This window comes from Vitis vinifera, chromosome 11 (genome assembly GCF_030704535.1).
Source record: "Vitis vinifera cultivar Pinot Noir 40024 chromosome 11, ASM3070453v1".
Taxonomy (NCBI): domain Eukaryota; kingdom Viridiplantae; phylum Streptophyta; class Magnoliopsida; order Vitales; family Vitaceae; genus Vitis; species Vitis vinifera.
The window spans coordinates 3174067-3188440 of NC_081815.1; the positions used below are offsets into that span (position 1 = coordinate 3174067).

Below are 14374 nucleotides of genomic sequence, written 5' to 3' on the forward strand. Positions count from 1 at the left end.
TTTTTAAATGATTGATTGATTATCCAACAGGCGTGTTTTTTATTTTGGGTAGTTATCTTGCATGGCCACGCGCTACGAGATATCTCTCCACGTATGATGTATGAGCAGATAATTATTAATTATTATTTCATAAATATCAATTATAGAGGATGGTTGTTAAACAGGTGGCATAATTATTATTCCGTAAATATGAATTGGATATTTTCTGAGAAAAATTGTTAAACAGGTGGCATGGGAGTGAGTGAGAATAGGACAAAATATTAAATGATCGTGCACGCCACGTGATTTTGTGAGTCATACTATCCACAAATCCGCAATTCCCTGTGGGAGGAAATCGAAAGTACACACCGTCATCACCCTCAACCTACCAATCATGAAAAAGTGAGTTTCTCTCAGGCCAGGAGAGTATCCTTCCAACCGTGATGGCGATGGACACTCCAGAGCAGCCCACTGTGGTTGAATCCCATCAACCTCAGGCTTCAGAGGCTGGCGGTGCTTCTCGCAAAAAGTCTTCTCTCAACAAATTTTCGCTTGTCTGTGCGCTTCTTGCTTCCACTTGCTCTATTCTATTGGGTTATGGTGAGTTCCCTTTCAATCGTTTCTCTTCTCTTTTTCAAAGTCGAAATTTTGGTTGCGATTCTGGATTGTGGGTTTTTTTTTTTTTTTTTCTGTAGACATTGGGGTGATGAGCGGTGCAGTGCTTTACATTAAGGATGAAATCCACATCAGTTCAGTTCAAGTGGAGATATTGGTGGGGTCTCTGAATGTGTGTTCTTTGATCGGATCACTCGCCTCCGGCAAGACTTCCGATTTGATTGGTAGGCGCTACACCATTGTCTTGGCTGCAGCCACCTTTCTAATTGGTGCACTGCTAATGAGTCTTGCACCCTCATATCTGTTCCTCATGGCCGGAAGGGTGGTGGCCGGAATCGGCGTCGGGTACTCCCTCATGATCGCACCAGTCTACACCGCCGAGCTTTCTCCGGCCATGACCCGAGGCTTCCTCACTTCACTCCCTGAAGTCTTCATCACCTTCGGTATCCTACTGGGCTACATCGCCAACTACGCCTTGGCAGGCCTCCCACCGAAAATCAACTGGAGAATGATGCTCGGTATCGCGGCAGTGCCAGCAATCGTCATCGGAATCAGTGTAATTGGAATGCCTGAATCCCCTCGGTGGCTCGTCATGAAAGGCCGGATAAGCCAGGCAAAGCAAATTCTGATCAGAACATCCGATGATGAAGAGGAAGCTGAGTTGAGACTCTCCGAAATCATGAGAGAGGCTTCCACCACCACCTCTGCCGAGTGGAGTGGACAAGGGGTTTGGATGGAATTGCTCTGCAGGCCGTCCAAGCCCATCCGTCGAATCCTCGTGGCAGCAATAGGAATGAATTTTTTCATGCAAGCTTCAGGAAATGACGCCGTTGTGTACTACTCGCCGGCGGTGTTCGAGAACGCAGGAATAAACGACCGGAGACAGCTGGTGGGGGTGACGATCATCATGGGAATTACCAAGACGGCGTTCGTTTTGGTCTCCGCACTTTTCTTGGACCGTTACGGGAGACGGCCCCTTCTGTTATTGGGGTCAATAGGCATGGCCGTATCGCTAGGTGGGCTGGCGTTGGGCTCCAAATATCTGGAAGACTCGGAACACAAGCCCACATGGGCAATTGCTTTGTGCGTGGTGGCAGTGTGCGCCGATGTGTCCTTCTTCTCAATTGGGCTGGGGCCCATCACGTGGGTGTACTCGTCGGAGATATTTCCGACGAGGCTCCGAGCACAGGGTACGAGCATGGCCGTATCCGTGAACCGGTTGGTGAGTGGGGTGGTGGCCATGACATTTCTGAGCATTTCCAAGGCCATTACATTTGGAGGTATGTTTTTAGTGTTCTGTGGAGTCATGGTGATTGGTTCAATTTTCTTCTACTTCTTTATACCGGAAACCAAAGGCAAGTCACTAGAAGATATTGCTACCCTTTTCGAGGATAAACCCTTACTTACCGATAGCACCAGAGACTAGAAGAATTTGCGGGTCTGCGTTCTAGTTTTTTATTTTCTAATCATTACTTGAATTGAATTGAATTGAATTGAATGTTTATTTGATGATATGTTGCATTGTTCCATAGGATTACTTTTCTACAAGTAGTAACTAGTAACCAAATACCCACTCTCTTCCCACCTTATCTAATCCCAAAACTAACTAAATAAGACTCTACTCTCCTAATCTTGACCAAGTCCTAACCAAGGAATCTCTTCACCAAATACATATCTAATATATCAGGTGTCCGTCGATCCCAATAAAAAGAAGATATATCCATCAACCCATATTTTCAGATATTTTATCCATATTTCATCGGTTTTTCAAAATTTTCCTTATGAATCACTAATATTTTAGGATATTTTACTGATTTTTTCATTTTTTAAATAAATTAATTCTAATTATTTTGTTTTTTTATATTTGATTTAATTTATCATAAAAAATATAAAAACATGATTTTTTTTTATATATAATCTATATATTTATTAAAATTTAAAAATTATTTATATTATTATTTATTTCATATCATTGAATACATTTAAATTAAAATAATCATAATTTTAATATTAAATATATTTTAAAATTAGACCTGTTATCATAATATTATTATAAAATAATATATAATGCAACTTAATGATAAATGTGGAGGATATTATTATCAAATATGATAAATTATATATATCATTTAAAAAATTTAAAATATTTATTTTTATTTCTTGTATAATTTTTGAGAGTTTCTCTTAATATTTTTAAAATTTGTATTAATTTATTATATTTTTCTTTAAAACATCGGTAATATATTCATAATTATCGATATTTTTATAATGTTTCAATCCTAACCAAATAACAAATAATGTAATATTTGAATAAAATGAAAATCATTAAACTACTCGTAATCAGATAAGGGTTTCAAACTAAATAGAGAATTATCTCGGGTTTTTAACCAATTTTGAATTTCATTGAAGTGGATTTAAAAAAAAAATAATTTTAACATATTTGTTACCGTATCCTTATCACGTAGAGAAGATCTTGAGAGGAAATCCTGAGGCTTTGTGAGACAATCCAATCCTAAATCGAAATGTGGACTTCAGGGACGTACTGGGAAATCCTATATCTGAGTAGCATAAAGGTGAAAAGCTATGTGAAGGACAAAACTTTTGTATTGGGAAATCCTGTGGCCCTGCTATGCTGGCATTCTGGTAAACATGGAAACAAAGGAAATCAGGAAGCCTACCCCTATAGCAGGCCATCATGTACCACACAGCCGAAACTAAACTGCACCCTACTTGTCAAGACAAACCTTTGTTTATTTACTTTTTACAATTTTAACAGGGAGATAGATGCCCTTGCTTATTTTCGTCCACTGGGGATTGGTGAACCTGTTACCATCCTCACTGAATTCCTTAACCATATCCTTGTTTGGATAGCAGGAAAATACTAACATTACTTCTATAACAAAGAAGGTGATAAAATCTGCGAACTATGCAGTATCAAAGTGTGACAAATTTTGGATTACTTAGCATCAGATTGATTCAATTGTAAGCACAGTATTTGTTAGTAAAAATTGGATACTGAGGATATTGTTGCAGAGGCATGATCGATGTAAGACAAATCGACAGGGTCACGGGCCCTGACCTTGCTGAAACTGATGGACGAAATGGTTTGATCCATGACATGGGAGTAATGCTGTGATGCACATTTCTCAGCCCCCCCACCCCACCTGGTTGCTTTTTCAATGGGTCAGTGCCTGCAAGTGTAGGGCTTTGTTCATTCAAACACTGCTGCTACTTACTGTTCAAGTGAAAAATGTAGCAATAAGGGTATGCAGTCCATGGGTGATGAGTGACTTACAACCTTGGCTCAATATCCTTGTCTTGTTCTTGAATATTATTCCATGAAAGGTCGTAATTATGGTAAGTTCATGTATGTTTTGGAGAATTATTGTAGTTAAAGCCAAGGATAAGAGACAAGTTCACATGAAAATTGGTACTAAAATGACCTTGCCAAAAGTCATAATCCACATGGAAATCAGCCCCCTCACCCCAGCACCCCCCTTCAGGGATGGGGTTTGAAATTTTCAGAGCCCTTTTGAGCATATAACCAAAGCATCAAAGCCAGCAACAGCTAGCTCAGGAAATCTATGTCATGGGCAATGGTTTGTATCCTCTTGTCACTGAGCTAATATCAACTTGAAAAGCTGAATCCAACTTATCAAAACTGTCTGTTAGCTTTTGGTAAGAGCTTTTGGAGCGAAGGGAAAGATCGGGTTTCACTCTTTTGATGCTTTTTTGTATTGCTTGGAAGTTTCTAAGACTCGAAGATTCTCTCATTGTGTGTGTGAGAGGGAGAGCCCTTGACCTTATGCTTCCAAGGATATATGGCCCCCCCTCCCCTCCCGCCCTTTTGGGGAATTGAGATGGGGCACTCTCTAATCAATTTCTCGGTGAGCCAAAGCTTTAGGCCTCTTCATTTGTATTTTAACCAACGCAGAACTTTGAACCAGACAACAGCATGTTGACAAGATTTCATTTGATAAAAAAACCCACTAGAAATTTTTTTTGTATATGGATTATAAAATTTGACAGCATGAAACATGGAAAAGGTGACACATTGCCTTTGCCTTTGTTCTTCCCTATATACTTAATCCTCACATCTCATACATGGGTATTCAGCGCTAATCTCTCCTTAATATACGGGTAGAAGACGAAAAATTACTTCTAAAGTGAATAAAAAATTAGGTATTAGCCTTTTCACGGAATGATCACTGTATGGGCTTTGATATCTGGGGGGAAGATCCTACTCTTCACGTGTCTCGATCTCCAAATCCTTCGATATGGCTTGTAAAGATGGTGGCTTCATAGGAAATGTAATTGACTACACACTGAGGATTTTCTCTTCTCCATTGTTTAGTTCCCATTGACTCACCATGCTTCATTCATATAGTATTTGTCTTTTCTTAGAACATTCAAAATCTGGATAACCCCATCACTTAAAATCGAAAACCCATCACTTGTGGGGAAGAAAAAAAGTTTCCCACAAGTTGAATGTTAGTGGGAATCTTTCCCTTGCATATTGCCTGCTAGAGAAGGGACCAAAATGAGGAAAAATCACCGCATTTGTACTCGGACTACACTGCAAAAGGGCACCATGGAGGACAAGTAGTTGAATCACGATATATTTTTTCATTATACAATACAAAATCTCCATGATATATGCAACTCCCAACATGGGAAATAATCCTCACCCTCAAAAAGGGTTGGTGGGGCATCCAATTCTAAATGGATCACATGCACCCTTCTATAGTTTGTGAGATCTGTTGGATCTATGCCAAAAATTGACAACCAAAGAGTCAAAACCCTTGAGCTCATAATTCTTTTTCAAATACAATGCACAGAATTTGAATTTGAAAAGAACCAACACAAGAGTTGCATTTTGAGTTAAATAAGTGGGGCAGTGGTCCCTTCATTCCCCAATTCCCTGATACATACCACGAGAGATGGTAGGTAGGTGTTTACATAGTAACCAAACATAGAATAAATTAAATTCCCGAATAAGGTAGGTCTTTGATGATTGTATCCTTCATCCTTTCTTCTCTTCCTTGAATACAATACCCCATCCACTTTCTCACTACCCTAGTTTTTATATTTGAATTGAAATAAAAAATTAATAATAATAATAATAATAATATAGTACCAAAACCTCATCTTTAATTGAGACAAAGAAGAAGACAAAGAACAGCAAAAAGTATCATCAGACAGTATTGATAATATCATAAAAGCCCCTTCCACTTTGAGTTTCTTGGTATTTATACGCAATCCAAGTATCCAAAATCCACCTCTCTTTCTATCTCTCTCTCTCCCTCATGGAGAACCGATTCAAACTACGAATCTCTCGCATGTTTCGCCGTTCATTCGGATCCTGTCGGCCCCGGAGCATGTCAGATGTTATCATATCGGACGTTATGGAAAAACCGGTGTTCGTAGCTCACAACCAACACCAGAGCTTCCAAATGATGGAAGTGTCATCTCCCAAACCTCGACCCTTTCCGTCTATGTGCAGACCCAGATGTCCAGAAAGATGTGAAATGATCGAACACAGCTGTATTGTGGCCGAGAAGGTGCTTCCAAGACGAAAAGTATCGGAGCGATGTTCGGTTTTCGGTTGTGGGGATGCTGAGGGACGTAAGTGTCCTCCTGCCTCACCTGCATCGCCTTTGAATGCGTTCTACAACGTTCAAGAATTTGGATCGAAAGAGAAGAGATCAAAGAAGAAGAAGAAGAAGAAGGCCCACGTGAAAAAGAACAAGATCAGAGAGATTAATTACATGTTCAGCTCATCTTCTGCAGACACCAATGGCGGTTTTGTCGGTGGTGGCTGGTTTAGCAGCGAAGACGAGAGAGAGGACGAAACAGAGACTCTATTCTCGTCAAAGAGTCTCTCCTCGGATTCATCCGAGTCCCAGAAACGCCGGTCTCTCCGCAGAAACCAGCGGAGCCGGCGTAGAAGAGGTGCAATAAACAAGGGTTCTTGTCATCAGGAAACTAACGTACTGCCATTGGAAGGGAAAGTGAAAGACAGCTTTGCAGTGGTGAAGAGGTCCAGTGATCCGTACAGTGATTTCAGGACATCAATGGTGGAAATGATTGTGGAGAAACAGATATTTGCAGCTAAAGATCTGGAGCAACTGTTGCAGTGCTTTCTGTCTTTGAACTCTTCTCATCATCATAGGATCATCATTGAAGTTTTCACAGAGATTTGGGAAGCTCTCTTCTCTAACTGGTCTTAAAAAGAAAACTGTTACCTGTTTTCTGTAATCTGTAATGCTTAGACTGCTTTCTAACTGTTATTTACTGTACTAAATGGTTCATCTTCCATTTTCTCTCTTTGGGTTATTGCTTTTTCATATATATATATATATATATATATCATCCCCATTATCTTCCTGTTTGCTTGCTCTTTTCATGAAAGAGACAAGGTACCATGTATCCAAAACATGAACCAGAAGAAGAAGAAGAAGAAGAAAGGAAGGTGGAGAGAAGAATTGTGGCAGTTTGTTTTAGTCTTTTGAAAAAGATTTTTAGAAGGAAACCAGTAGCGACAGAGTTATGGATGTTTCTTAAACTTTTGAAATCGAAAGATGGATACAAGTGCAAGTGATTGATTGTTTGTTTCAAAAGAAAATGCTAGAAAACAAACATAACTTAACAGCTTGTCCTCATCAGTTTTTCTTAGGTTAGACTTTTGAAAAAAAAAAAAAAAACAATATCCCCACAAAAAACATTAAAAAAAAAAAAAAAAGAGACAGTATGAAAATTTTCTATCCTTACCATATGTGAAGTAGAAGAGTGCAAGAAAGAAAAAAAAAAGAATAGTTTACTTCCATTTTTCTTATTATTATATTAATTAATTATTTGATTTATTGGTCTACTATTTTTTTTTTTGTTAATTTATTTTCAAATACAAAATCCTATTTTCTTGTCTGCATTTCCTAACTTGTCTCCAACCATCTTTCCATCTCTCTAACTTAATTAATGGTTCTATTTTGTCCCCATGAGCCACTTATCTGCTATAAACTAATAGCAAAGCAAAAGATAACAGCTTCCACTGTAAGTTTGAATACCAAAACATGATTGAAGTGATGATGATGAACCCATAATTAATTAATTCATTTTTTTAAAAAAAAGAAAAACTTCATTCATTCCTCTAAAAATTCACTACACTCCAACTTCTGCATCATGTAGGCGCAGTAGTATAGATTCTCAATCAGTCCTCCACAAGAAAAAAACCCATCATTCAAATGTTTCAGCCATATGATTGGCCTGAAGCCTGTAGACAAACAACCAAATTTAAAGTAGTGTTGGCCCATAAAAGAGACAAAATATGTCATAATGTATTAGGTATGCCTTTTTTCTGTTTTGGATTATTAACCAAATCCATTTAATTACTATACCCCATTTGTTTCCATTACATGGAAGAACAGGAACCACACCCCACCACCCTAACATCGAACAGAGTTTCACTTTGTAGTATAGCGTCCTTCCCCCATTATCTTACTTTTTTCAATAACCAAATTCAACAGCTTTGGTTCCCTAGTGCAATCAAAATCAAAGCATGTGGCCCAACTTGCTGTGAAATTCAAATAAGTTGTTACTAAATTAATGAAAAAACCCAGGATTAATAATCCAACATATACACAAGATAAGTAAGTGCCTAATGGGTAAGTTTCAAATGGAAGTACAGAGAGATGGTTTGTGAGATGGGGCATTAATTAGGGGTCTGGAAGGCAGAGGTCAGAGTTCACAGAAACTTTCCATTCCAAAAAGCTGTCGAAACTGGGAACTGATACGTCTGTTTCAAAGAAATGGGGACAAAGTGGGTATGGTGGCTTAAAAAGGGTGAAATGAAAGAGAAGGAACAGTGGAATGAGGAAACGGCGGAGAGATGTCGAGGGTCTCTGCAGACAGAATAAACCAAGGCCTTGCTAATTTTGTGTGGCACTGTGCTTGTGTGCTGTGTGGTATGGAGCTTATTTATTGCCTTGTGTCTGAACTTGATAGTTATGTTTCATAACGTGTTACACATATAATGAGATGGGTAGAGAAAGGGAGAGATGCATGTGAGGTCTCTGTAACATTCTATAAACACCACCTTTTCAATTGATGAGCAAAAGCGAATTTCCTAATGCAGATATACCCAAATGGAATGTATTTATTAAAGAATGTCAGTAATGGCTGTGACGTTTTGTTGGAAAGCTGGCCTTCTTATTAATTATTGCTGCCCTCTTTTGGGCTCTCTCTCTCTCTCTCTCTGGTTTCCTGGGCCCTTGAACCGATGTCCATTATCACTTGGGCTTGGTTAACCTAGGTCCAGAGTGGGAAAAAAACCCTAGTCCAAATAAAAATCGTGTGGGAAGTAAGTACAAAATTCCAATGACAAACTGTACAAAGGGGTTTTGACCTTATGGTAGTTGATTCCCAATCATAAGACGGTGACAAGCAGAGAAATATGTTGAGATTACAGCTGTTAAGCCCACTTGAGTGAACTGGATTCCTATACATTTGGGATAGGGTTTGGTGAACGACTAGGGTCAAAACTTAATTAATTAGCTCAACCATGAAAATGTCTTATAAAGACCCTGGAAAGCTAGCTGTCATTACTAAATCTCCTTTTTCCACATGCCAGCTAAACCCTTGGGAGATTGCAATATGGGTTTCAAGGTTCAACATTGGAACTCGAGACTTTTTTCGAGTGCTTCCACATTAGCTTTATTTTCTTCTTCAGTGGGAACCATATTATATAGGATTTAAATACTTTATTTAATTTACTATGTTCATGGGACAAGTCACTACCAGAATTCAGTAACACCCTCTATATGTTCATTCCCCAATAGGCTGTTGCAGCTCTGGGGCCAATTCAATTACTTATCTTGTGGGTACTTGAACCCATGTATCACCTGCAATGGGAGGAATAAAAATTTGAAAATAAGGTTTCAAATCGGATTACATCTAGGAAATTAAGAGAGAAAAATGCCTAGTTTTAAAAACCAAACCGGATCCGCCGGTCACGATTTCAGTCCGATCCGATCAATTGGGTTGGAAATAGGTTGAATCGGAATTGGATCGATTGAACCGGAATTGAATTGGTTGAACCAATGGTCTAATCGACAAACTGGTCAGTTCCATCCGAATCGGACAATTCAATTAATTTTTTATTTTTATTTTTATAGTATCAAAACGACGTTGTTTTAAAAGATATGAAAACACCTGCAACCCTTCTTCTCCATCTGCATCGACGGTGAAGAAGTTGTTGCCCCCAACGCATTGTGAAATCGATTCCCATCGACGGTCTCTCTGGCCGTTACACTGCTGCAACCATCCCCACCTCTTCGTTCCCTCCCCCACCCCCCCCACCCCCCTCTTGACGTCGCAAGCCCACCCACGACGGTCAAAGCACCCCTTCGAAAAACCCGATTGTGTGCATTGTGCGCCCTCATAATTTTAATGTATTTTTTAATTATTATTATGATATTATGTTTAATATTCACTTTTTATAAATTTTTCTTTTTTTGTTTATTTATTAGTCTTCACATCAACATTACAATTTTATATCGATTGTGAGCTCAAAACTCTAATTGATAAAGTAAAAAATGCCTTTTATATGGATTTACATGGATAGTATGAGATATGATTTAATGCCTTTTATATGGATTTATATGGATGGTATGAGATATGATTTAATGGTAAAATTAAAAACATTACGATTTTAAATAAAAATTTTATTTTAAAATAAGTTTTTTATTTAAAAATAAATATTAAAATTTTAAATTTTAAATTAAAATTATGATTTTAATTTAAATTTCTAATTTGAAACTAATTTTATGATTTTTAAATAAAATTTTAATTTTTAAATAATATATAAATTATTATTTTTATTTTTATAATTATTTTAAATTTTAATAATTTATAAATGGTATATATATCGGTTTGACTGTCAGGTTGAAAGATTTTCCAAGTCTCTGGTACATGATGGGAGCAAGGTTTCTTACATTATAAAATGTCGGAGAGTAGTTAGAAGACGGAGAAAAGAGGGGCAAGTGGGTAGCCTTAAGAAGCACGAGTCTCCGACTAATGAGCCCTGACAATGCCCACTGGGACCGTCTCCCACTTACTCTCTACTTCCGATTGAGACTGGTTCCAACCCTTTTGGACGCGTGCCACTTTCTCAATGCCCACACTTGACGAATATTAGACCTGTCTCTATACCCTCCTCTCTTCAAGCCGCTCACGTTTGGAGCCTCTACTCTGTCATCATTCATCAATTAATCATACGATGCCCTCGTCTCAAAACTCTTTAGACATAATAGTAAGTGGGGAACTGGGAAGTTCTTAATTTGCAGAAGTGCTAGTGGAGGGGGGCTTGAGGGGGTGGGGTCATAATCCTAACCGACACACTGGCTTCAGTATCATTTTGGGTATGAGTAAGTGCTTTTACGCTTTAGCACAAAGCTGACAAAATGATAATGTTTTCTCACTGGCCATAATCATTAAAAAAACAAAAACCCAACATGGGATTCCTTGTTCTTTTAACATTTGAAATGAAAGTACATGAAGTCGTGTAATTGACAATGTCTTGTACAAATACTCTTCAGGTAAATTAGTAAAAAGCCCTTTGAGGTCATCTAGAGAATTATATTCACCAACCAAGCAGGTGACCATGGCACAATCAATGAGAAGCTCAGTTCTATTAGAGAGAGAATTGTAGGGAATTAAACCGAATTTCCAACCCGTGAGAAACAAAAATTAGAGAAAACACACGCCAAAGAAAAACAATCATACACACAAGACAGTATTTACGTGGTTCGACAATTTGCCTACGTCCACGGAGTTGCAGGGATATCACTATTATCAGGGAAGAATACAGAGTACAACCTAGCGGCTATAATATTCTCTATATATATATAGCACGGCAACCCTACCATACTAAAAAACCCTAATTACAAAGGGTGGTTCCACAATGGGCTAAACGAGCCCAACAGGCCTCAATAAATCTCCCATTAAAAAAGCCATGCAATATTATTCGGGTCGGGTCGTCAAACCGGATCAAACAAAACTAGGCTCCACAAAGCCCAACAAGAATGGTAGCAAGGTATATCGCACATTGACATGTACGTGAGGCAGACAACAAAATATATACGTATACGTAGTTGTAGTAGAAGAAAGTCGAATTAAGAAAACTGAGCCGAGCAGCCATGAATGGGTTTGATTGAGAGGGCGAGAGGGAGTCAATTCAACAACTATCCGCTCCTTTCTTCATTCTAAAGAGGACACACACCAACCCCACCATCAAAAGTAAAAGAAACGAAAGTATCTAATTCATATAATGAAACGGGCACAAGCTGTCCTCTTTGTGATCTTCTTCTTCTTCAGAGAGAGAGAGAGAGAGAGGGATGGTAATATTTGAGTAAGCAAGAATAGAAGAGAGACAGAAGAAAGGAGCGTGTGAAGAAGAAGAATAAAGTGGAAGACAAAAGAAGTCTCACCTTCGCTTCTTTGTCCTTTGTTTCTATTAGCAATCAAGATTAAAGGACCCATCAATGGCTCCGCCTCTCTCCTCTGTATAAAGAAACCCTCATTGCCATAGCAGCCCGAAGAAAACTTTATCTTTTCTTGCAGGGAAACAACAATCTTACCCAACAGAGCCAGCTAGTACTGCCATTGCACCGGCCGCAATGCTGCTAAAAACCTCCTTTTCTAACACCAAGAAGTTCTTTCAAAGAACTCTGCAAAGCTTCAAGTCCTTTCTATCAGGAGGCTATCAAAGGCTACCAAAGACCCCTCCCTTCAATCCTTTTTCTTGCGGCGGAGGCGGCTCCCACTTCAACGTCCACCCAAGTTATGGAGAATTGGACAAGTTGTACACAGACTTCACCGACCAGTGGGATTCCGGGAAGGGCAAGGCGAGAAAGAGAAGCAAGAAGAAGACTGCAACAGCATCGCCTGCAATAAAAACACAAGAGAAGGACATCTACAGTGGAAGCTTCATGAAGTTCGCAAAGGTAAAAACAGTGAATAATAATGAGATGGAAAGAAGAGTCCATGATACGAAAAGGAGAAGCGTCCATGAAGGAAAGAGGGGAGAGGAGCACTCATCCTGTCCAGGTATGGAAGAGGAAAGGAGTTATTTGGTAGCACAAAAGCTCAGGGAGTTGGAGATGATGGATGTGGGCAATGTGGATCATGTTCTGGACATAGAAGAAGTTCTCCATTACTATTCTCGCCTCACTTGCCCTCCCTATCTCGACATGGTCGACAAGTTTTTTATGAACATATTCTCGGAATTCTTCAGTCCCACTGCATCAGCTGGGAGCCCCAGCAAGTCAAGGGCCCCCCTCATTTCATCCATGAAGTTGTAGACTTGCCCTAGCTCAAGAAGATGAAGGAAAAAAAAAAGAAAGCAGGAAAATTGGAATTTTCCAACCATGTGGGCTAGCTCCTAATGGTTCTTGTCTTGAGACCTAACTTTTCTTTTCTTTGCTTCTCGTTTCTCCTCTCGCTTGTGATCATCTTCCTTCATAAACCACCTTCATGGTTAGAAATGAATGGGTGTCTGTAATCAAATTTCATTTGTTTCTGTTTTCTTGATTAATAAGTTTGGCATTGAAGCCTGAGAAGGCACAAATTTGTGAAACATGTAGTCTCTTTTGTAGAGTAGATTTGGTGGGTATGCCAATTCAGAGAGTGTGTTCATAGTCTAATACCTTCTGCTTGAAGGAGTGGTAGAAAGTACTCCTAGGACTCTTGTAAATGGCAATCATCCAAGGTGGAGAGCCAAATATTGTGATCTTAGATTTTCCGTACCATATTTTGGTTTCTTCTTAAAATTAAATTTTACCCCTACCACTTTTATTCATTTAATATAAGAGGAATAAAAAAAGAAAAAAAAGAAAAAGAAAACTTACTTTTAAAGGAAATTAGTCCAAGGAAATTTGAATTTCAAATTCAGGCCTTTTTCTTGCTTTTCTTTTTCATGGGTATGCCACGAGACAGGGTCAAGAGTTGAGATTTCATATTGAGCCCATTTGGGATTATTGATAATTGTACGGTGAATTTAAAATTAAAATTTTAAAATACGATATATTGAAATCTTCAACATTTTTTTAAGAGATCTTCCACAAATTTTATATCAATGAGACACAATAAAAAAAAATTGAATTTATATTAAAAGTGTCTTTTTAAGAGAGACCTTTTATAATTCTACAATTTTCATATTAGATGTATAATGATAAAATTAAATTTATATTAAAGATGTCTTCTTAAGAAACACATTCTACAATTTCACAAAATTAAATTTATATCAAATGTGTATCTTGAAAAAACACCTTCAACAATTCTCATATCAGTTATCCATTGAAATAATTGAATTTATACTAAAGGTATCTTTTCAGAAGATAGATTTCACAATTCCACAAAATTAAATTTACATTGAAAGGTTTTCCTTCAAAAGACACTTTTAATATAAATTTAATTTTTTTGATAAATGATTAATATAAAAATTATGTAAGGTGTTTCTTTAAAAAACACATTAAGTATAAATTTAATTTTGTGGAATTATAGAGACGCCTTCAATTTAAATTCAAATTTTCTTCACAGTGTGGCTGCTATGAAAATTGTAGAAAATGTCTATTCAAGAGACACTTTTAGTATAAATTTGATTTTATGGTATTATGAAAATGATATTTCTTTAGTATAAATTCAAAAAAAATTTTTTAACGTATACGGCTAATAAAAAAATTATAAAAAAATGTATTTTGAAGATACACCTTTAATATAAATTTAA

At 37.8% G+C, this 14374-nt stretch overlaps 2 protein-coding genes across 2 annotated transcripts; both read left to right on the forward strand.

Annotated features, from left to right (window-relative positions):
* Positions 1–253: 253 nt before the first annotated feature.
* PMT2 (putative polyol/monosaccharide transporter) lies at positions 254–6923 on the forward strand. The gene is made up of 3 exons (XM_002280942.4): positions 254–579; positions 675–2006; positions 5833–6923. Exons 1-3 carry the CDS (start codon positions 423–425, stop codon positions 6822–6824), a joined length of 2481 nt encoding a protein of 826 aa, XP_002280978.2. The 5' UTR covers positions 254–422; the 3' UTR covers positions 6825–6923.
* Positions 6924–11769: 4846 nt separating this feature from the next.
* On the forward strand, positions 11770–13227 carry LOC104880645 (uncharacterized). The gene has a single exon (XM_010658025.3). The coding sequence runs from the start codon at positions 12267–12269 to the stop codon at positions 12948–12950; it is 684 nt and encodes a 227-aa protein (XP_010656327.1). The 5' UTR covers positions 11770–12266; the 3' UTR covers positions 12951–13227.
* Positions 13228–14374: the final 1147 nt, after the last annotated feature.